Here is a 20,876-nt window from a genome sequence, read left to right as displayed (position 1 = left end):
GGGGCTCCATCTCAGTGGCGACCGGCGCGCGCGCGGCAGATCAGCATGGATGTGGACTGCCTAAACAGGCGCGGTCCCCGGCGACGGGGGTCCCATTGCTTTTGATGATCCTTCCCGCGGCTGTCCTGAGATGGAGATGCAGTGCGGAATGATGCCGGAACGCATTTGCTGATGAGAGTGGGCGATTAAGATGAGTGTCTGAAAATCTTTGGGTTGTGCTGAGAACGTTGACGTGCTGAACTTTGGATTCTTAACTTCTAGGATGACTTTGACCTCTCTGAACGAAGTGCAATGAACCCTTTGGACTCTTTTCATCGCTTCCAACATCGAGCCAACCCAGATCAGATCTGCCGCGGCTTGCGGATTCCATCGGGGGTCCCGATCTGAGCAATCAACATGGAAGGTTGCACTCGACGACCCTCCCGTCGACAGGGAATCGCCCATAAGAGAATCGGCTCACCCAATCCCCATCTCATCAGCCCATTGCCCTTCGACTGAAAAAAATTCACAGCAATACCAAAAATTGGCTGGGGCCCAATTCCGTTTCCCCACAACCCGTTGATGTTTTGTTGGTGTGAAAGGGGGCCAGGCCAGGGACCACTGGGAAATCTTTCGACAACGCCATTTCTGCTTAAGTGAGCGCAGAAAACCGAAGCAACAGCGATCGCTCTCGGAAGTATTTTGCCAATGCCGAACGTGTTTTCCGATCTCTCTTGTGTGTCTCTGTTCCACTCCATGCATGCCAATCCTACCTAATCCTCAACACTGGCTCCCCTTTCAATCACTTAAACTTTTTTCACCTTTCACTTTGATCCTTCGCGCATCCCTTGTGTCTCAGCACCCTCTTTTTGGCGCTTTTATCGCGGCTATTGCGACGGCGACTCTTCGGAACCAGCAGCAGCACACACAAACAAGGTTTCGGCGCTTGTTGCTCTAAGTCAGACCCGGCTCGGATGACCTGGCCCGGCAATGTCTTCGGCGCCGAATGAGAGCCCAAGGGGGCAGAATGAGAAGGACGCCGCTGCCACCACGGCACAAGATGCCTCCGTTGTCGTCGCTGACAACGGCAGCACCAACGACAGCCCGCCGACGTCGTCTTCACAAGCATCACCACCAGCAGAAAAGCCCGCCGCCCCTGCTGGGCCGCCAAACGGTGGTTTGCAGGCATGGCTCCACATTCTCGGGTCGTTTCTGTTGTACTTCAACACATGGGGTAAGTCTGGGATGGACGGCCGCGATGCAACACCATCGTGAGCCGGCGGACGCGTGAGCGCCTTTATAATGGATGAGCCCTGGCTAACACGACTTCCCAGGTCTGATATCCAGCTTCGGCGCCTTTCAGGCGTACTACGCGTCTGATATCTTGCGCCACAACACCGCGTTCCAGATCTCGACCATTGGCTCTCTGCAGAACTTCCTGATGGTCTTTCTGGGCTTCATCATCGGGCCCATCTTCGACCTCGGCTACTCGCGCTACCTGCTCATCATCGGCTCGCTGCTCGTCCTCGTCGGACTCATTCTGCAAGCCTTCTGCCAGAATCTGTGGCAATTCCTCCTCTGCCAGGGCCTCATCATCGGCATCGGGACAGGCTGCCTCTCCACCCTCGGCGTCGCCCTCCCCTCGCAATGGTTCTCGACAAGACTGCCCCTGGCCAACGGCATCGCGGCCAACGGTAGCGGCGTAGGAGGGTAAGCATCACCATCCCCTTCCCACAAACCGACTCAGCTAACAAACCTCCCAGCCTCGTCCTGCCCGCCCTCTTTCGCGCGATGCAGCCCAAGATAGGCTTCCGCTGGACCGTCCTCGTCTTCGCCCTGATCTCCCTCGTGACTCTCGGCGTCTCCCTCCTCGTCATCAAGACCTCCTCCCTCAAGACGCTGCCGGCCCGCCGCCCCTGGATCGACCGCTCCGTCTTCCGCGACGCGCCCTTCCTCCTCTTCCTCGGCGCCTGCTGCCTCCTCTTCCTCGGCATGTATACCCCCTACGTCTACGTGCAATCCTACGCTCTCGACAACGCCCTCTCCTCCCCGGACGTCGCCCTCTACCTCCTCTCCATCCTCAACGGCGCCTCCATCGTCGGCCGCATCGTGCCGAATTTCATCGTGCCCTACACCGGCATCCTCAACATGATCTGCGCCGCCGTCTTCGTCATGTCCATCGCCGCGTTCTGCTTCACCGCGACGGACAGCCAGGGCAGCTTGATCGCGGTCACGGTCGTGTACGGCTTCTTCGCGGGCACGTTCTTCGCGCTGCAGCCGACCACGTTTGTGCGGCTCACGGCCGACAAGAGCTACATGGGCACGCGGTTCGGTATGGCCTTCACGGTCATGTCGGTGGCCATCTTGTTCGGGTCGCCCATTGCGGGCGCGCTGTCGAGGTCGCATGGGTATTTGAGCGGGTGGATCTGGAGCGGGTGCTGTCTGGCAGCGAGCGGGGTCACGATATTTGTTGCGAGGGGGGTTTCGGGCGGGTGGAAGGTGAATAAGGTGGTTTGAGTTAGCTTTTATTTGTCTGTAGTGTAATATCATATTCCTAGCGGATGTTGAATTTTGATTCCATGCTTAAGTCGTGAGCGATAGCAGGATTCGAGAATGAGTTCTACTATACCTTCAAAAATGAACAGCCCAAATCTTCCCTTCAGCCATGTCTAACTCTGCCTTCGTGGATGAACAAACTGCCGGAAACGAAACCGAGCACACCTTCCAAAAAGTTTTGTTGCCCGAGATCCATCCATCACCAGCCTCGCCCACGCCCAGAGATAGAGACGCATAAGGCCACAATGTAGGAAGGAGGCTATACCAATACCAAACACCGAAGCTACCTACCGAAGGCTACCTGGTCATATCCGTGACTACCCGGAGATCGATCTGCTTTCGGGCCGTGACCAGGGCCCCTGCCGCAGCCCGGCAGTTTTTACCAAGCAAGGCACGCCAACAACACAGCCCGGAACAGACTCGGAACAACACCGTTCGATTCGATTTGGGATGTGACGACAGACCTGCCTCTGATGGTGCCTGTGGGGGCGCGGGCCATGCATAGCATCTTATCAGAGGGCATTGAAGGGGGCGGGTACGCCGTTCGGTGGGAGCCGCCGCTATCATGACTCGTCCCAAGGCTCCGCAAGGTGCAACCCGGCCGTTGTTTCTTCAGCAGCTTCGATATCCCACTCTAAGTTCTGGCTGATCTTTTGCCGGGGGAGGCATCCGTACACGCGCTGCATGGAGCCAGGTTTTGCCTAGATACATATGCAGAATGAAGCTTGCAATGGCCGTGTAAGGTTGCACTGGCAGGGCTGCCCGTCAAGCTTGATGGATGATGGCGCAAAGTATCTAGAATATGGCGGGGGATGGTGGGAGGGATGTGCTGTGTAGGTATGTTCCTGCCCCTCCCCTCCCCTTGTCGTCGTCGACTGCCGGGGAGGGAGTATATAAGGCGACCAGTCGAGGAACTTCAAGTGCGAGGAGGTCGCGTTCTCGGGAAGCTTGTTGCGACTTACACGTTCTGAATATCTATTGAAGAGGTCTTTTTATTATATTGAATTTGAAATCTTTAAGGTGAAATTCAAACCAGTAGTATCACTCTTGTGAAAGATGTCGATCAAGACAGTCGCCGTCGTTGGTGTAAGCCAGACCCCCTCCCCCCCCTTCCCCTCCGCTTCAACGCGCTCACACCCGCCTCCCACAGGCCTCAGGCCTCGTCGGCCTCCGTGTCGTAAAGTCCCTCCAGGACCACGGCTTCACCGTCACAGCCATCTCGCGCACCTCCTCAACAGCGACGTTCCCCGCGGGCGTCGCCGTCCGCAAAGCCGACCTCGCCTCGGTCGAGTCGCTGACCGCCGCGCTCGCGGGCCAGGACGCCGTCGTCTCGGCCATCTCGACCGTCGCGGCCGTCGTCAAGGGCGCGCAGGACCCGCTCGTCGACGCCGCCGTCGCGGCCGGCGTGAAGCGCTTCATCCCGTCTGAGTACGGCCTCAACACGCGCAACCTCAAGGGTGAGATCCTCGGCGACTGGCTGATTGCCAAGACCGAGGCGGTGGACTACCTGATTGAGAAGGCGAAGGCGCATGAGGGGTTCACGTGGACTGGGATTGGCACGAGTCTGTTCTTTGATTGGGTGAGTTATCCTCTTTTGCTGGCTTTGAGGGACGAGCTGTGCTGACGACGGACGGGCAGAGCATCACCCGCGGCATCTACGGCATCGACCTCGCGAATAAGAGCATCGACATCTTCGACTCGGGCAACCAGAAGGTGTCGACGACGTCGCTGGTCTTCCTGGCCGAGGGCATCGCGGCCGTGCTGAAGCACCCCGACGAGACGGCCAACCAGTACATCAACATCATCGAGTTCGACGTGACGCAGAACCAGCTGCTCAAGCTGTTTGAGGAGGAGACCGGCGCCAAGTGGACGGTGAACCACAAGACCGCCGACGAGGTCAACGAGGAGGGCCAGAAGAAGCTGGCTGCCGGCGGACGCTTCCCGTTTGAGGAGTTTCTCATCAAGTACCACTTCGCCGACGTGCCCGGCCACTCTATTCCGGAAGAGGGCAAGGCGAATAAAGTGCTGGAGCTGCCGCAGAGCGACCTGAGGAAGTTCGTGAAGGGATACATTAAGGAGAACAGCAAGTAAGAATAACGAGTAAAAGTGAAACAGTTAATTAGCGAACTATCAACAAGGTAAAAGTCGGTCAAACGTTGTATGCATTGGTGATAACTGAGTGCAAGTTAAAATCTACTACATGATTCAAGGCGGGTTTCGAGGTGTGGGTATTTACAGTACATGTGTGATTGTTGAGCACTAACAGACCGTTATCGTCGAGTGGGGCGCTATTCACAACGATTTATCGCACCAAGCCCAATCCATCGAGCAGTTTGAGTCCATGGTGTGAATTGGCGTGAGCAGGCTGCGGCTGCTGCCTAACCGCGATTTAGTTTCCTCTTTAGAAACAAATCACGTGGGGCTTTTGTCTTGTCATCGACCAAATGTGTACGTTCTCCAACGACATAAGTAGTGCCGTCGCGCAATCAGTGGCTGACATAGATCCAGCATCTCATTCGCTCGCACTCTCACGTTATCTCATATCTCCTTTGGAGAGCTTCTCTACATCTTTCATCGTTCAGCAACTTGTTCATCGCGCTCTCTGTTGAGCTCAATCCTGTCATGGCGGACACCGCTCCCAAAGTTGCCGAAAAGGAACGCCGTGAGGCGCCAGAGTCGGTCGAAACAAAGGCGAGACAGCTGGCGGACAGAATTAGGAAGAGCAAGCACTTTATTGCGTTTACAGGAGCCGGCATCTCCACGTCCGCTGGTCAGTCCATGTCTGAGATGATTCTGTGGTGGGACGAAATCCTACAAACGTCTTCTAACGAGAGAGCGATCCAGGAATACCGGACTTCCGAGGTCCTGAGGGCGCGTGGACGCTCAGAGCTCAAGGGAGACAACGGGTCGGGAAGACGACGAGCACACTGCAAGCTATCCCGACGCCCACTCATATGGCTCTGGTTGAGCTGCAGAACCGCGGGCTGTTGAAGTACCTCGTCAGCCAGAATTGTGACGGGCTGCACAGGAGAAGCGGCATGTTGCCGGTAAGTTGCACTGGTCGTTGCGATGACAATAACTACGGGCAGCTAAACCGCATTCATAAAAGGAACGGATTTCTGAGTTGCATGGCAATAGCAACAGGGAGTATTGCAAAGACTGCGACAAGGAATACCTTCGAGGTACAAGCCATTCCAGTAAACATCATCGGAACCGCTGGGCTAATGATGTCAGACTTCCGAGCTGTGTCGACATTTGAAAATTCCATTCACGATCACCGCACCGGACGCAAGTGCGCGAGATGCGGCGGCGTCCTCCTCGACACCATCATCAATTTCGGCGAAAGTCTCTGGGAAGAACCTCTGTCACGCGCGCGCGAGAACGCGAGAAAGGCAGACCTATGTCTTGCATTGGGATCATCCCTCACCGTCAGCCCCGCGAACGAGATCCCGGAAACGGTCGGGAGGAAGAAGCGCAGCCGGACTTCTGCCGGAGGGCAGCTCGCAATCTGCAACCTCCAGAGCACACCGATAGACGAGCTGGCGCAGTTGCGAGTGTGGGCCACCACGGACGACTTCATGATCCGAGTCATGAAGAATCTCGACATACCAATCCCGGTGTTCATACTCCGCCGCCGGCTGTCGATTGAGTTCCAGACCGTCGGGGAGGGACGGCACCAGATTACCGTCTGTGGCGTTGATGTTGACGGGACCCCGGTGACGTTTCTTCAGTCGGTCAAGCTTGCGTACAACAGGCGCGTCGCACGATCCGAGCCGTTTGTGATTAACTTCCGCGGCGATATTGAAGTAGGGACGCAGTTTGAGCTTGAGCTTGAGTTCATGGGCCACTATGCTGAGCCGAACTTGATGGTGTCGTACGAAGTCACGGGCAAAATGGACGAGAAGGTCCTGCATCTGCTTGAGTACAATCCGGCTACCAGAGAGTGGAAGACGAGTAGGTTGGTTGAGGACGCGGCAGCCGATGTTCAGCAAGGGGGTGCTGGTGATGTCAACGCGTTTGAGGATCTCTCAATTATTGATCTTACGTCAGATTGAGCATGTTTTGTACTGGGTGAGAAAGTTGGGCTGCATTTAAAAGTAAACTCGTGTGGTCGAGGCTTCGTATGTATCTTAGCCTCTTGGGCAACAAACATCTCATGCTCGGAACTGATTCGAAACTACCTCTCGTTGCAAGTTTGAACGAGGAAAGAGTCTCTGGGGCGGTTGGTGACGGCGTCTTTGTTGCTATCTGACTGACAGCCAAGCACCCTGAATTCCAAAGAAAACTCCTTGGAGTGTTCCATCTTTTCAAGAATTTCTTGCCGCTTCAATATATTAAGGCAAAGGTGAGCCATCACGGCCCGACGCTTAAATTCCAGAACTTAACGTCGTGAATGCCACAGAGAGCTAAACGTCTGGTCCCATCACTGCAGTCGGGACCCATCATGTCACGAACGGCAAGTTGCTGGGCCTTGGAACATGGTGAGTCAGCGGGGGACGCATCGGTGCAATTTGTTTCAGGGTTCTTGGATTTGCTCAGTGGTTAGCACGAGTGAATTGCGTTAAAATATTAGCGAGTGTATTGAGAAGCACGTTTGTCTCCGTCGACCACCGACGTATGTTGCTCATTGACAATCAAATTTACCTTATCCCAGCAAAACCTCTTTCCATATTGGACCTGGCGAATAGCTGTGGTCGATGTGTGAAAGCGAGAGATGACCCAATCCCTTCCGTTCCGCTACTGTTTTGCTCTGGTCCAAAAGCATAACATTGTAAAATATGGACAGGCCATCTGAAGAATCCTCTTCCGTATGCTCCGATAGTAGAATGACCTCAACGGGATCGTTGGAATCATTGAAGGCTACTGACTCCAAACCATCAACCCTAACACTACCGTAGCTGCGCCCATCCTTTCCAAAGAACGAGCCAATCCCACCGATTGCATCCTCGATGGATATTCGGAAATACACCGCAACAGTCCAGAACTGCAGAATTGGATATGAAATTGTTCCAGCTGACTGGAACATATCGTGCGTTGGGTTGGTTTTACTGACATCTAGATTATAGCGAGAGCAGAATCTGCCTTGGTAGGGAAAGTCAGGTTGAGCCGTTGTTAGCGCGTACTGACCGCCCGCGTCGTAATGATTGGGCAGTAGATGGACCCCATCCAATACAGTCCTCTTAAACCACACGATCCAGTGTCGTGTATCGTTCCAATTGTTGAATAGATTGTCGTACTCAAACGTAATTTGCTCGTCCCACCCTGCCCAAGACCAGCTGGGAAATCCCCTACGGCGTCTCAAGAAGCCGCCCCCGGAAGCGCTCCTGAAGAGCATGAAGTGACCTAGCGCACCTGCTGGAATCCCTTGCACCATGTCCTGTCTCAAGGTCTCTCCGACTCGTCGAATTGTACCTGCCAGAGCCCAAACTGCGTCCTGCGGATTTGTAAACACGCGAGCCGTGTAAATTTCCAAAAGTCGGGAATAATCTCGAAGTGGATTCGCTAGCTTGAGTACTTGCTTCAATTCTCGGGGTTGGTCCCACTCCTCATTCTCGATATTGACAAGTGGATGGTGCTCATCACCAATGCACCTCTCAGAGATGTCAAGATGTCCACAGCGGAAAAACGTTTCGTGTTCGAAAAAGTATAGCGCTCGACGACTCAAAGCGTGCTCCTGAAATCTACACATAAGAACGTAAGTTTCTCGTTCATGAAGTGCGAGCTGCACAAAAGCTCATATCTACTCACGTCCATCCTCTAGTATGATAGATTGTGGACTGAAGCATTCTGTCCAAGTCCACCTTGATCATCATCTGAACGCCAGGCTTGACCTCGACAGACTCGTTCAGGGTTCGACTGTTCTTCTGCACTCCAGGAAGGCCGGAATTAGCGTTGCGCCCGCAGGCCGCAACTACTGTCAACCAAGATCGCTCAAAGATGTTATCCATCGTGTCAATTCCGCGACGAAGATCACCAGGATCATCTTGGACGAGACAAAGAGCATCCACCCAGACATGATTCACTCCGAGCTTTTTAGCAAGCTCAAAAGTGTCGGTGACTGTCTTCGGGAGGCTCGACCAGGCGGCGCGGAGTCCATTTGGCAGTCGCATTTGTTCAAAGATGGACTTCGTTAATCGGATGCTCCTAGCCCCACCCCACACATAGCTCAAACCGATGTAAGGAGGGACATCTGTGACTTCCACAAGGCGGCATTCCGTGATGTCAATAAGCCGTAGAACCGCCAATCCAGGGTATGCTTTCGAAAATGGGACGTTCTCCATGCCACACCCCTCCGTGTGTTTTGTCTCGCAGGTGTAGATCCATCGTCTAATTCTCTCGTAGTCGATGCATGGGTCAACTGTAGATCGGAGGAAGCGTGGCTTGCGTATAACTCCCAATTCTCTTGAGTCACCCGTGAAGCAAAGAACGCATCTTCGAATGCCATAGATGTAGAAAGCCCCTCCGCCCTCTGGCCCGATGTTCTTGGACCAAACTACATTCACAGGGTTCAGCCTGCTGGTGGCCACTCCATCATCCGCCGTAACAACATGATCTTGATGAATTGCCTGCGCCACCAGCTGACAGAAGGGGCATTTGCTGTTGATGACTCTGTCAAGATCGCCCAAGTCGAACCATGTGTTGTGGAGAGCATCCTGCCCAAGAATTGCGGGGTCCAAGGGTATGTCTCTACAACAAACGCATAGATTGTGCATCGAAGCAACTTTCAGAAGCTTCTAGTGATCAGGTCAATCAGCGCCTGGTTTCCCGTCGTGTCTGATTGCCAAGTCGTCGCTTCAAGTTGACGAGGGGAAGACTCATGGTTTTTGCCGACTGGATCGGAGACTGGGAACATACAAAGATACATCTCACCGCCTGCCTATCAAATCCATCATATTGACGTAATGGCCAAACTCATTGGGCGCATGCCTGGCTTGGACAAAAAAACCCACCTGTCGATTGAAGGCCATGCATAGCAGCTCAATCACCAAGTAATGAGGCCAATTTATGCGTTAGCAAAGTTGATCATGCTATCAAGTCTGATAGCTTCGTCGCAATCAATTCCGAAAAAGGCCCGGTCCTTTGCAGATACCCCAAACTGACAGCGTTCATCAGACGACGATCATGACCAACCAGGGTAATTATCAGCCAAATTCAAGTCGCCAGAGCCGTTTAAATTTAGCTTTCGGCCCCTCATCCCGGCACCACTGCCGCTGAAGATACGTGGCTAGAGCGGGGCGTCGGACGAGTAAACCACGGAGGCCATCTCCGACACGCCAGATTGTCAAGACCATAAAGCTGAACGCTGGTGAACTCTCAATTCTTGTTCAGAATTGATACTGAAAGTGGTATCGAAAATATTGCCATTGAGTCGCGACCATGGGTATCCCTACGGAGCTAGTTGGCAGTCTCCCCCGGCCGGAGGCGTTGCAAAAGACATACGCGGACTACGACGCTGGAAAGATCTTCAAAGGCCAACTTGAGAAGGCCCAGGATGCGGCCGTCAAAGACTCCATCGATCGCTTGAAACAAACTGGCGAGACCTTCGTCAGCGACGGCGAACAACGAGCAAGCTCTTTCGCGACGTATCCGATCACGGATACGTTGAGCGGAACAGGTCTTGCCGAAGGTTAGAAACTCACTCACTTCTCTCACAACCTTCATGAAAAGACTTTATAGCTGAGGCCCGTTAGGACTTGCTGGAGATGGCCAATTGTTCGCCTACTTTGACGACGGCCACCACCGCCAGCTTCCCCGCCTCACACAGGGTCCGTTCAGGTACAAGACCTATGCGTACGAGAACTTCCAAAAGTCACAGGCATTTTCCGGGGGCCATGAAATGAAGAGTGCTGTCATTGCACCGAGCATGCTTTACCTCTTGTATCCTCTGAAAGGCGATATTGAAGGGTACAACAGGGAGCAGTTCACTCATGATCTGGTGAGGGAGTGTGAGAAGGACATTCGGGGATGTTTTGCAGCTGGGTCCAAGAGAGTCTCAATCGACTTCACAGAGGGCCGTAAGTAAATTGGTTACTTTTTGTGTGAAATGAGGCGCTAATAGTGATTCAGGATTGGCGGCGAAGAAGGACCCTAGAAACCCCTGGACAAATGAGGATCTGCTTCAAACGTTCGTGGACCTTATCAATCAAGTCCTCGGCAAATTCACTGCCGAAGAGCGGGCAAACATTGGGCTTCACACTTGCCCCGGTGGTGACTGCGACTCTGTCCACTCTGCCGACGTGCCGTACCATTCACTTCTCCCCTCACTTTTCAAGATCAACGCAGGTTTGTGATCTGATGCCTCAAGTATTCGAACAATATCATACTAACATACAAAGGATACTTCCTGATACAACTGTCCACTGAGAAGGACAAGCTAACCGTCTGGAAAGAGATTGGGCAGAATATTCGCAAGGATGCCAACGGTGTCAAGCAGGTTGCCTTCATCGGTGTCACGAACCCGCTAGACCCTCGAGTTGAGACTGCGGAGGAAATTGCTGATGCACTGTGCGAAGCAGCGAAGCACATCCCGGTTGACCAGCTTGGTGCCACTGATGATTGCGGTTTCAGCCCATTCAGCATCGATCGCAAGCCAAAGTACGCCAAGGGCCCTGACTTTGCGAGGGACGTTGCCTTCGAGAAGGTTGCGAATAGGGTCAAGGGAGCAAAGATTGCTTCCGAGAGACTTGGTATCTAGACAAGTGTTGTACAATGAATCTGTTGTCTACACACTCCCGAGAGTATCTCTAGTTGCTGAAGGGGTCTTTAAATACCATACTAGGTACCTATTGTCAAAAACATAAAAATATGCCAATCGTCAGGCATTTTGGCCTTGAGCACACCAGAAAATCAGTTTTGCTTCAATTGAATGACAACCCTCGCATACAGACGCCTGGTCCTCAAGTCTTTACTCCAGAAAGAGACTAATTGTTGCCCGTCACTCTCGGAATATCCCTGGCTAATATACGGGGGATTTCGATGGCACCGGACGCCCCTCACACCGCCGCCAGGCAAATCAGCGCTGAAGTGCTGCCGTTACGAGAAGTGCAAGCTGATGATCGACCTTATGCTGATCGGACTGTGTCAGGCCGGCCCCCCGCCAATCATTCCCCTATCTGCTGGCCTCAGACTCTACCCGGGCAGACGGATTAGACGCAACTACTGAGTTCAAGCACAGAAAGTGATAATGGACACCGCGCATAGGCAACTAGCATGAGTCACCTTCCCCTTCGAAAGTATGGCCTCGGAAACGAAACAAGACGAATGGAGCCAATGATACAGCGCAGGCAACACCCAAGTTGACATCGAACTCAGGATAAGGTGTGTGATGGAGGGCGCCTCAAACTCTTCGGGGTGGCCTATATAAGTCAACTTTAGCCACCGATGGTGAGCTGTCAGAATGGTCTACAGAGCCGTTTTAACACCAGGCAAAAATTCCTCACGGTGAGCATGGCCATACTATCAATTGACTACATAGCTTTTATACGAGTCAACAACGAGATCGGCGAAACCTCGGCTGACGGTCTCTCAAAAACCTGTTCAACTGCAAAGGAGAATCAACTACAGACGGCGAATCGATGGCTTCAGCATTGTCTGGTGCAAACGGTGCCAAGTAGGGACGGCAGAGCACCTTGATAGCAATGCATCGATCGGAGCACGAGGTCCCATAAAGTGCTTGTCACGCGCGGATCACAAGTCACGAGATGAATAGCTACCAGAGGACGACGATGCCGAATATTAGAATCTCAGGTTGGAATCTCGAATAAGTTCGTTTTGCATATCTGTATGTGTGAAGTTACATGACTGCGCAAATAGCCCAGGCGTGAATGACAGTTGGACCCCATCAGAACATGGAAAAATTGGATTGATCACGAGCTAAATGACCGTCGCCGAACCCGGGCTTATATGTGACATCGAGTGAACCCTCTTCGTAGGATTAAAATCAAAACATGTTGAATAAGTTTGCCAGGTAATGGTCTCGGAACCGGATTTACACTATTCGACGGATTCGGCTATCCCACTGCCATCCCACTAATCCCAGGACTCAGTGCAGATGCAGCTCGAACAAGCGCCAAACTTCCAGAGCACCATTGAAAGGTCGTATTTATTTGTAACTTGGCAGTGATTGGTCATGTACCAAGCCCGAATTTATCCACTGGTCTGATATTGTTTCCACTGCGATGCAAGGTGGAAAGGCAAACCGCACTTATTATGATGTGTGTGCGTCGCAGCCTAAACGATAAACTCGGTCACATAACAGTGCATCTCTTTCTCAAAATTCTCGTGGTATTGTAGGGCAATACCGTGGAAGACTTGCGGAGCAGAAATGCGAGCACGTTGATGCCTGAATCAAGATGGTTTGGTAAACCTTTCACGATAATTAGTCAGTAGTTGAGTCGCACTGAGGTTTCAACAGAACCAGCTTTCAATAGCCTATATTTGTGTTCAGGTTCGAGATCCTACCATAGAAGATCGGCTATTTCATCTTTTCAGAGGATCCAAGTTGGCATTGCTGGTGTGTAACTGCTTATAGCCGCTGTGTTGAGTATACATCTGTTGACCACACATCGTTGAGACTTTGAGTGGCGTGTAATCTGCTATGTCAATATCTGATCAGACATCATTTGGAAATTCCCTATGCCGCTGAAACGTTGAAGGAAACCCCTGGTGTGAGGGGACACTAAAGGCACTTGAAATGGGATGAGGATGAATACTATGGAAACGGCATGGTTACTAAACACCAGATGTTTGTTTAGCATGATAGCTTTCGGAAGGGCTTTCTAGACCAATCTAGAGGCGTGGAATCCAGGGACTCCCAGTTAAAAGCTATGTTGACTGAGCATTACGATCCCACATCCGAGAGGCCATTGATGAATTGTGTTGTGTAAACATGTCTAATACTAGAAACTACGAAACTTTATCGAGGCTGTGCGTTGTTCCATGAAGCCAAAATTTAGGTGGATGGTTGCGATCACGCCTAAAAGCTTTCTAAGAAAGCATTTCACTCATTCATCCGCATAAACGACCTCCCATGAGCATGCTCGTATCTTAACACAAACGGAATGGCCACCCACGAGGCGCGTTTCAGCTTGAATTCACGACGACAGCTAGAAGCCAAGCCAGTGACGTGTCTGCAGCTCAAAACGCAGCTGTGTAACTTTGGGCCGGCATCCCTTGCCCTGAATGCGTTGGAACGAATGCACTCCAAAGGTCAAGGCAAAACAGCGGTAAACGACAGCATATGCCTTCTGCAGGGGCTCACATCATAAAACGCGAGAAAGTTACATCCGGTCGTTCGGACGGAGGTAATTGCTTCCCGGGCCCTGCCCTTGCCAACAATCACCCCAGAAATCACATTGGGCATACAGGTCTGAAGGTTTCAGGTTCATGGGGGGCTTTTTAAGTAGCAGTACCTTAGTAAATCAGCAAGTTTTCAGTGCGTCTCAAAAGCGTTATTTTCCGGTCACACATCAAGAAGGGGATGGGAAGGACTGCTAAGTGGCGCATCTACGTTCGCGACATGACGGCCGAGGTTGCTATTTATCAGGGGTGCGCTATAAGATAATCATTCGAACGCCGCAATGATGTCTCATTTGAATTCCATGGCATCTAGTAAGGGTCCGACGAACTTAGACAGAGGATCCTGTACTACTTACACGTCGGTTGAGATAATGCTGGTTCAACACTCCTGGGCAGGCCTCACGATTGTGTTAGTCCTGTGTTTCTATCAAACTCCCCCGTATTCTGCGTCAGAAAGCAGGGATAATCGCAGAGAACAAATTGTACAATCTCCTTGGTCTGCGTAGCATGACGGCCAGTTGCCGAACACCTTCGACTGCTATGCGAGTGGGCATAGCTGCCTGAGGAACTTAGGCCCCGACGAGTATATCATGCTTGGCAAGGTAACTCAAGTTACTTTTTAGCGCACAAATACTACTCCATGATGGCCCGTGTCATTGGCAATGGGCTCAATGGAAAACGTGTCACAAAGCACAGGCTTTGAAAGATCACCAAATATCAAGGCCTAGTCATAGGGGCTTCCAACGCCGCAATGTGTTCATCTGTATACCCTATGCCTCATCATATCCCAACGACAGAGAGAGCCAACGGTCCTCGTCCTGACTGCCAAGAAGAGATTTATCGTGCCTGACCGCCGATGTAGCTCTGTGCCCCTGGGAGAGAAAAAGAGTTAGCATGAGATCACACTCAGGATCCGTCATCGATAAAGACTCATCGGGCTTTAAAACAAATGCCACAATAATGACAGAACAGCGAATTGAACATATATATCGAAAATTGACTCACCACCTGGAGCTGTCCAGCCTTGGAAGCCATGGTGCCTCAAGCCTCCTCTGTGGCCGAGTAGTACTCTGACTCACTCGGAGCACTGGTGCTGCCCTCGTCGTCGTCGTTGGCGTAGAGGGTCGCGTCACCCGAAACGTTGCGCGAGGCGGTGCGGTGGTCTGTGTAAGTCTTGAGCACCATCTGGGTCGCTATATCAATTTCAGTCAGCATCAAACCCTGAATGCCCTGTAATCTTGTAAGGGCAACGACGCACCTGCGACCAGAGTGGCGAGGTGATCCATGTACTGCTTCTTTGTGCTAGCTATCCTCTCAAGCACTGTAATGTTCAGATTGTTAGCCGCGCTTCGAACTTAAACGTCCATTCTCAAAATTCAGTGTAGAAGGAAGGCATCAGAGTAGCTTTGTAGATCACATGAGTCGAGCCGAGGCACCACTCATCAGACCACTTCTGTCTCTTGCGTTTCTCATCATGTACAACTCGACCAGGGGATCGCGAATAGGAGGTTCGATGAGTTGGTGCGGTACTCACGCTGCTGGTCGCCGGGAGGGGCAGCAGCCTCCATCAGCCGGAGCGTCTCGATCCGGTTAACGTAGTGGGTGCACCAGTCGAGGGTTTCGTCGATGAAGGGAAAGATGTCGGCCATTTTGGAGCTTGGTGCGGTGACTTGGAGAGGGCGGATTATCTTTGGGAAGAGAAGTAGTTAGCTTGGGTATGGTGAGATTTTGGATAAATAACAGAGGGAGAGGAAGGCGAAGCTGTTTCAACGGAATGTCCATCGTCTTCGGGCCGGATGCCTGCTCGGGAACTGAGCGGTCTCGCAGGGCAAGTGAACATGACCATCGCGAGCGAGAGTCGTGACCAGCAGGGCGCCTCGAGGGCCGGAGAGGATGAGACAATGAAATATTACATACCTCGTAGGGAATAACCTCAAAACGAGCGGGACGGACAACAGTCAAGCTCAGGAAAGCCAAGATGCCGATGTGATTTTGTGAAACCTCTGCGGTAGAGAAGCCAAAGGAACCGTTTCTCCTTCAAAAGTCAACTCGTCCCACACCAAGCCACTGAAAAACAACGACAACCGGCAAACCCCACGACGCGCTCTCTGCGTAAAAAGGGGCCCTTTCCGCGCGCTGTGGAGCCAGACGAAGGGCAGGCGGGAAAAGGCGATGGAGCAAAGCAAGACCACTTTCCGGGCGTGGTGTATCTGTGGCGAGGCGCTTAAACAGACCTGCTTTGGCGAGGGAGAAGTGGGAGGTTAGAGATGGGGGGAAGGGCTGGGGTGTGGGGAGGAAGAGGTCGAGGAGGGACATTGACAAGGTGAACCGGGATGCGATGCAGCTGGTCACGTGGAAGGCAGGTTGTCAAGGACAGTGGGATGGAGGAGCAGCTGAGGAAGATGCTTTTGCGGGAACTTGGAGGGTGACGGCAGAGTGTGTAATCCTGGTTGTTTCGTTTCGTTGTTGGCCACTTGATATTTTTGAGCTCGCAGTCAAAGGGGGCCGTGGAAGGAAGCAAGTAGCATCTGCTGGATGGAGCTGGTCAAATGTAAACAAAGCAGTTTTTTTTATCGTCGAGAAGAATTATCACTGAAAAGTTGGCATAGCGATCCAGTACTCACTGGGATCTTTGAATCTCTTGCCTCGAGTTGGTAGTGCTGGAACAGGCAAGTCCCGGCGCCGTGGAGTCGGACTTGGCCCCACTCCGACGCCGGTGCCTTCCCGGACCCTCCGGGATGGGAGCCTGTCATTCCACCTCTCCCGCCAGTTTGAGAAGGAAAGGCACCCAGAGACAAGGAGTGAGTGCATTTAAACTTCCAAACCGAGATGATATAACGTAGTAGTGTTCACATGACGTTCGAACGACCCATTTTGTTGAGCATGTAACCTCTGAAGCATAGCGGACGCTCTTGCATCATCAAAGGTTGGATAGTTTACCATCATTTGATTACATCACATGAGCTCAGGGTCATGGGCAATGAATGTTGTCTAAGCTACTTCGTTTTATTGAATAATATGATGCGACGTGATATGAATATTTGCTCCATATCCTATACCCACATCTTGTCGTCTGAACATTATTTTCATAGAATTATACATTAAATACAACGCTGAATATCGGTCATGACATGGGCGAGGTGGCCCGGGTGTCCTTTTTCCATCCATACATCCATAAACATTACTCGCATCAAAGAAGGGCAGCAATGACGACACCGGCAGCGGCGGCAACCACGCCAGAGCCGAGACGGCCGGCGGCGTTGGTGACCTGGACCGGAGGGGTGGTGGTCTTGCTAGGGCTAGGAGCGGGTGTGGTCTGATCCGGGGGAGTGGTGACGGCCGGAGGAGGGGCGGGAGGGTTGCTAGCAGGAGGAGCGGGGTTGCTAGCAGGAGGGGCAGGGCTGCTGGCCGGGGGAGCAGGCGTGCCAGCGGGAGGAGGGGGAGTTCCGGCGGGAGGAGGAGTACCAGCAGGAGGAGGAGGCGGGGGAGTTCCAGCGGGAGGAGGAGTGCCGGCAGGGGGAGGGGGAGGAGTACCCGCGGGAGGGGGCGCAGGAGAGCTGGCAGGTGGAGCAGGAGGAGCAGGAGGCTGGCTGCTCGGAACGGGCTTGACGGTGCTGAAGGTGTGGGGAGGAACGCTCTCGGTGACCGGGCAGATGGTGGTTGACACAGGGATCGTCTCGGTGGTGACGTGAGTCTCGCCAGGGCAGTTGGGAGTTCCAGGAGGGCACTTGGTGATGGTGTGGACCTGGGTAGTGTAGACAGTCGACGTAGTCCACGTTGTCGGGGGACGGGGAGGGGGAGCAGGCGTGGAATTCTCAGTCACGGGGCAGATGGTGGTCGAGACGGGGACGGTGACCGTCGTGATGGTGCCGGGGCAGTGGGGAACGTGAGGCGGGCACTTGGTGATGGTCTCAACGTGGGTAGTGTAGATGGTCGAGGTGGTCAACTTGTCGGTAGTCTTTGTGTGGTGGGGCTTGCTCGTGGTGTTGGCCCAAGGGGTGGTCGTGGGAGGAGTGTAGGTAGGGACTGTGTGAGATTGGTGGCTCTTGGTGGTGTGTCCCTTGGTGCTGCTGACCTCGGTGGAGGATTCGCAATCGGCAGAGGTAGAGGGGGTGTAGACGGGCTTCGAGCTGCTTACAGCAGTCGAAGTAGTGTCGCAGTCCTCAGTGGAGGTGGTGGTTGGGGTATGGACGGGCTTCGTGCTGGTGATGAGGGTAGTGGTGGTGCAACTCTCAGTGGACGTGGTCATCGTGGTGCAGTCCTCAGTGGAGACGATCGTGGAATTATAAGACTTGCTGGTGCTCCAGGTCTTAGTAATCCAGGTGCTGTGACCCTTGGTGCTGCTCACTGCCGTAGAGGTGGTGCAGTCCTCGGATGAGGTTGTTGTCGGGGTGTGGACCGGCTTGGTGCTGCTCACGAAGGTGGAAGTGGTGTCACAATCCTCAGAAGTCGTGGGAGTATGGACGGGCTTCGTGGAGCTGACCTCAGTGGAGGTAGTGTAGTCCTCAGTCGAAGTGGTGGTAGGAGTGTGAACAGGCTTGGTGCTGCTGACGGCGGTCGTCGAAGTCGTGCAGTCCTCGCTGGAAGTGGTCGGGGTGTGGACGGGCTTCGAGCTGCTCACCTCGGAAGAAGTGGTGGGAGTGTGAACGGGCTTGCTGCTGCTAACAGCGGTCGAAGAAGTGGTATCACAGTCCGAGGTGGAGGACGAGCTGTGGACGTAGGTGCTGCTGACCGGCGTCGTGGAGGTGGTGCAGTCCTCAGAGGAAGTGCTGGTGGAGCGCTCCTTGGTGCTGCTCGGAGTAGGAGTAGGAGTAGGCGTGGGGGTGACATAGACGCTGGTTGAGGTGGTGATGACGGGGGTGCTGGAGGTCGCGGGAGCGGAAGAGGTAGTGGCCGGGACTGTGTTGGTGATGCTGTAGGTAATGCAAGAGCACGCCGAGGAGACAGCCTTGATGTCACCGCCACAGTTGTTGAAGTCAGTTGGGATGGCTGACGGAGCGGTGGTGGTGCCGTGGAGGAAGTCGACGCAGAAGGTCTTGGCCTCCTCCTCAAAGCGTTGGTCGATCAGGTTGCGGTAGCAGCCATCGTGCTCCTGGGTTGTGTTAGTGGGTGTCACTAGATACAGAGGTCCTCACGTGACGGGGGAGAGACATACGCAAAAGGGGTACTCCCAAGCGTTAACGGACGCCAGGGCCATGGCGCCCAGTCCTATGTAGAGGCCGCGCATCTTGAGTTGGTTTCGGGTGTCGTTGGAAGCGAATGACGGTGACTTTGAAAGTCTACCAGTTGAAAGCGAAAGTAGTATTGCCAAAAGGCTTGAAGCGACCGTGGGTGAGGAGGAAAGGGGGCAGGAACCAGAGTGCCGGAGCAGCGATGCGGCCTTTATGAGAAGCCACGACTCCGGGGCGAGGTGGATGGGATGGGCCAAGTCGGGGTTGCGGCGGGCGGAATCGATCCCATGCTTGATGCACCCATGGCCCATTCATCCGCTGCATCCACGGTGACGGAGAAGCTAAGAATACGAGCTTGGTGCTGGAGCCGCAGTCGCCTCGTGGTTGATGTCCCGTTGCCCATGGACCCAGCCAGCTGTGCAGCCTAACCCAGCCATCCATTGATGTACATGCTTGCAGAATTAGGGTAGGGCACCTTGGGTTGCAGGCTGGGCCGCTGCATCATGGCATTGGTGGTGGAGGTAGGCGATGGTGGGTGTGGTGATGTTGCTTAGCTTCGGACCACTCACACCACAACGGCGGCACCTCATCGGCCAGTCGACGGGCAGCAGTCGGCCCTTGGAGTACATGGTGAGTCGGCGATGGCGCGCTCCGTCAGCTCGTACCGAAGGCTAGCGTGATGGGCTGTCATGGCCGCCATGGAGACGGGACAGACGGCGGAAGACAGGTTGGGATGGGCTGGTTGCTGTCAGTGATCTCACCGGTGGAGACAGACGTGAAGGGGGAGAGAGGCCGTACCTTGGACTGTAACGACGGGTTGACGCTAGAAGTGCGGAGGATCTTCAAGTGAGGAGTTGGGGTCCTCTGTTCACGAGTCTATTGAAGGTGGCCCTGGTGGTTTTTCTCGTGTTGCTGCGATGATTGGACTGATGTTTCGACGTTTCTTGACGGATGGTGGCGCCGGATGTTGCTGGGTCCATGTAAGTCCCACGATACGGGCCCGTAAGGATGAGTCTAAGTTTCTTTCAATGTGTCCGGCCGTTTCTTTCTTTTCGCCGGGCTTCTTCCCTCTGCATGAATGAATGGGTTTGCACGTTGAGAAAAAAAATCGGAAAGAGCCTAGAAGACCAGATGCCTCCTTCCCCCTGCCGTCCCTTAGCGCGGTTTAGCCAGGGGTTGCTCAGCCGTCGAATGACAGTGACGGTCCAGCAGAGCCAATCAGCGGCAGCCAGAACCAGATTTAGGCAGGTGGATGTGGGCGGGCAGTTCCATGCTGCCTCGCTGGGCAACTGCTACTGCCCTGCACCTTCTTCCACTGTGGAGAGTTGGAACACTCGGCTAAGGCGGAAGGGACAAACGAGGTGACGGGGTGACGGTCCTTCCTGGCAGCCATCGCGATCCTCTTTCTCTCTGCACTCGAGGAAGGAGCCTCTTGCCTTCCCTCTGCCTGTCCTTCTACTGCCAGCTGGCTGTCTCTTGCCGTGTATGAAAGGGTACGTACATGCAAGCGCAGATACCTACCTGAGTACGTATCGTCAAATTTTCTCTCCCTCCAATGGGAGGCGCAGGAATTACCGCTGGTGATGTGGATGAGAGGCAGGCGCTCCTTTGAAGGTTCCTGCCCAGCCTTCGTACGTCTTCTGTCGAGCTTCCATTTCCTGCCCGACTTTTCTCTGCTGACGACTTTCCTGCAATCAGACTTTGCACGACCATCAAGACTCACAAGATTTCAACGTCCCGTTTCCAACGAACGCACATCAGGTGGCAGACGGTCTTCACCTCCGCCGCTAACTCCAACCTGGACACGACAAAGACGCACTCGCTTGCCTAAGAAAAGAAACAGAGCTTGAGGCTTTTTGGCACCCCTGTCAA

General features: G+C 53.6%; 6 protein-coding genes across 6 annotated transcripts; 4 read left to right on the top strand and 2 right to left on the bottom strand.

Annotated features, from left to right (window-relative positions):
- Positions 1 to 969: 969 nt before the first annotated feature.
- apdF-9 (Aspyridones efflux protein apdF) lies at positions 970 to 2,496 on the top strand (the record flags this gene model as incomplete). The annotated part of the gene is made up of 3 exons (XM_037315450.1): positions 970 to 1,213; positions 1,314 to 1,689; positions 1,743 to 2,496. 3 exons carry the CDS (start codon positions 970 to 972, stop codon positions 2,494 to 2,496), a joined length of 1,374 nt encoding a protein of 457 aa, XP_037184579.1.
- A 1,095-nt stretch (positions 2,497 to 3,591) lies between these two features.
- On the top strand, positions 3,592 to 4,626 carry PRR1-0 (Pinoresinol reductase 1; the record flags this gene model as incomplete). The annotated part of the gene is made up of 3 exons (XM_037315449.1): positions 3,592 to 3,621; positions 3,686 to 4,114; positions 4,174 to 4,626. 3 exons carry the CDS (start codon positions 3,592 to 3,594, stop codon positions 4,624 to 4,626), a joined length of 912 nt encoding a protein of 303 aa, XP_037184578.1.
- Positions 4,627 to 5,157: 531 nt separating this feature from the next.
- Positions 5,158 to 6,590, top strand: SRT1 (NAD-dependent protein deacetylase SRT1; the record flags this gene model as incomplete). Its single annotated transcript, XM_037315448.1, has 4 exons — positions 5,158 to 5,305; positions 5,380 to 5,582; positions 5,645 to 5,717; positions 5,770 to 6,590. 4 exons carry the CDS (start codon positions 5,158 to 5,160, stop codon positions 6,588 to 6,590), a joined length of 1,245 nt encoding a protein of 414 aa, XP_037184575.1.
- Positions 6,591 to 9,912: 3,322 nt separating this feature from the next.
- Positions 9,913 to 11,230, top strand: metE-0 (Methionine synthase; the record flags this gene model as incomplete). Its single annotated transcript, XM_037315447.1, has 4 exons — positions 9,913 to 10,162; positions 10,227 to 10,550; positions 10,603 to 10,818; positions 10,872 to 11,230. The coding sequence occupies 4 exons, from the start codon at positions 9,913 to 9,915 to the stop codon at positions 11,228 to 11,230; spliced, it is 1,149 nt and encodes a 382-aa protein (XP_037184574.1).
- A 3,644-nt stretch (positions 11,231 to 14,874) lies between these two features.
- CGCA056_v000185 (uncharacterized protein) lies at positions 14,875 to 15,482 on the bottom strand (the record flags this gene model as incomplete). The annotated part of the gene is made up of 3 exons (XM_037315446.1): positions 14,875 to 15,026; positions 15,092 to 15,154; positions 15,368 to 15,482. 3 exons carry the CDS (start codon positions 15,480 to 15,482, stop codon positions 14,875 to 14,877), a joined length of 330 nt encoding a protein of 109 aa, XP_037184577.1.
- A 1,541-nt stretch (positions 15,483 to 17,023) lies between these two features.
- Positions 17,024 to 19,060, bottom strand: CGCA056_v000184 (uncharacterized protein; the record flags this gene model as incomplete). Its single annotated transcript, XM_037315445.1, has 2 exons — positions 17,024 to 18,925; positions 18,989 to 19,060. The coding sequence occupies 2 exons, from the start codon at positions 19,058 to 19,060 to the stop codon at positions 17,024 to 17,026; spliced, it is 1,974 nt and encodes a 657-aa protein (XP_037184576.1).
- Between the last annotated feature and the right edge of the window lie 1,816 nt (positions 19,061 to 20,876).

This window comes from Colletotrichum aenigma, assembly GCF_013390185.1.
Source record: "Colletotrichum aenigma strain Cg56 chromosome Unknown KSG_Cg56_contig01, whole genome shotgun sequence".
Taxonomy (NCBI): domain Eukaryota; kingdom Fungi; phylum Ascomycota; class Sordariomycetes; order Glomerellales; family Glomerellaceae; genus Colletotrichum; species Colletotrichum aenigma.
This window is presented reverse-complemented; position numbering and strand designations above follow the sequence as displayed.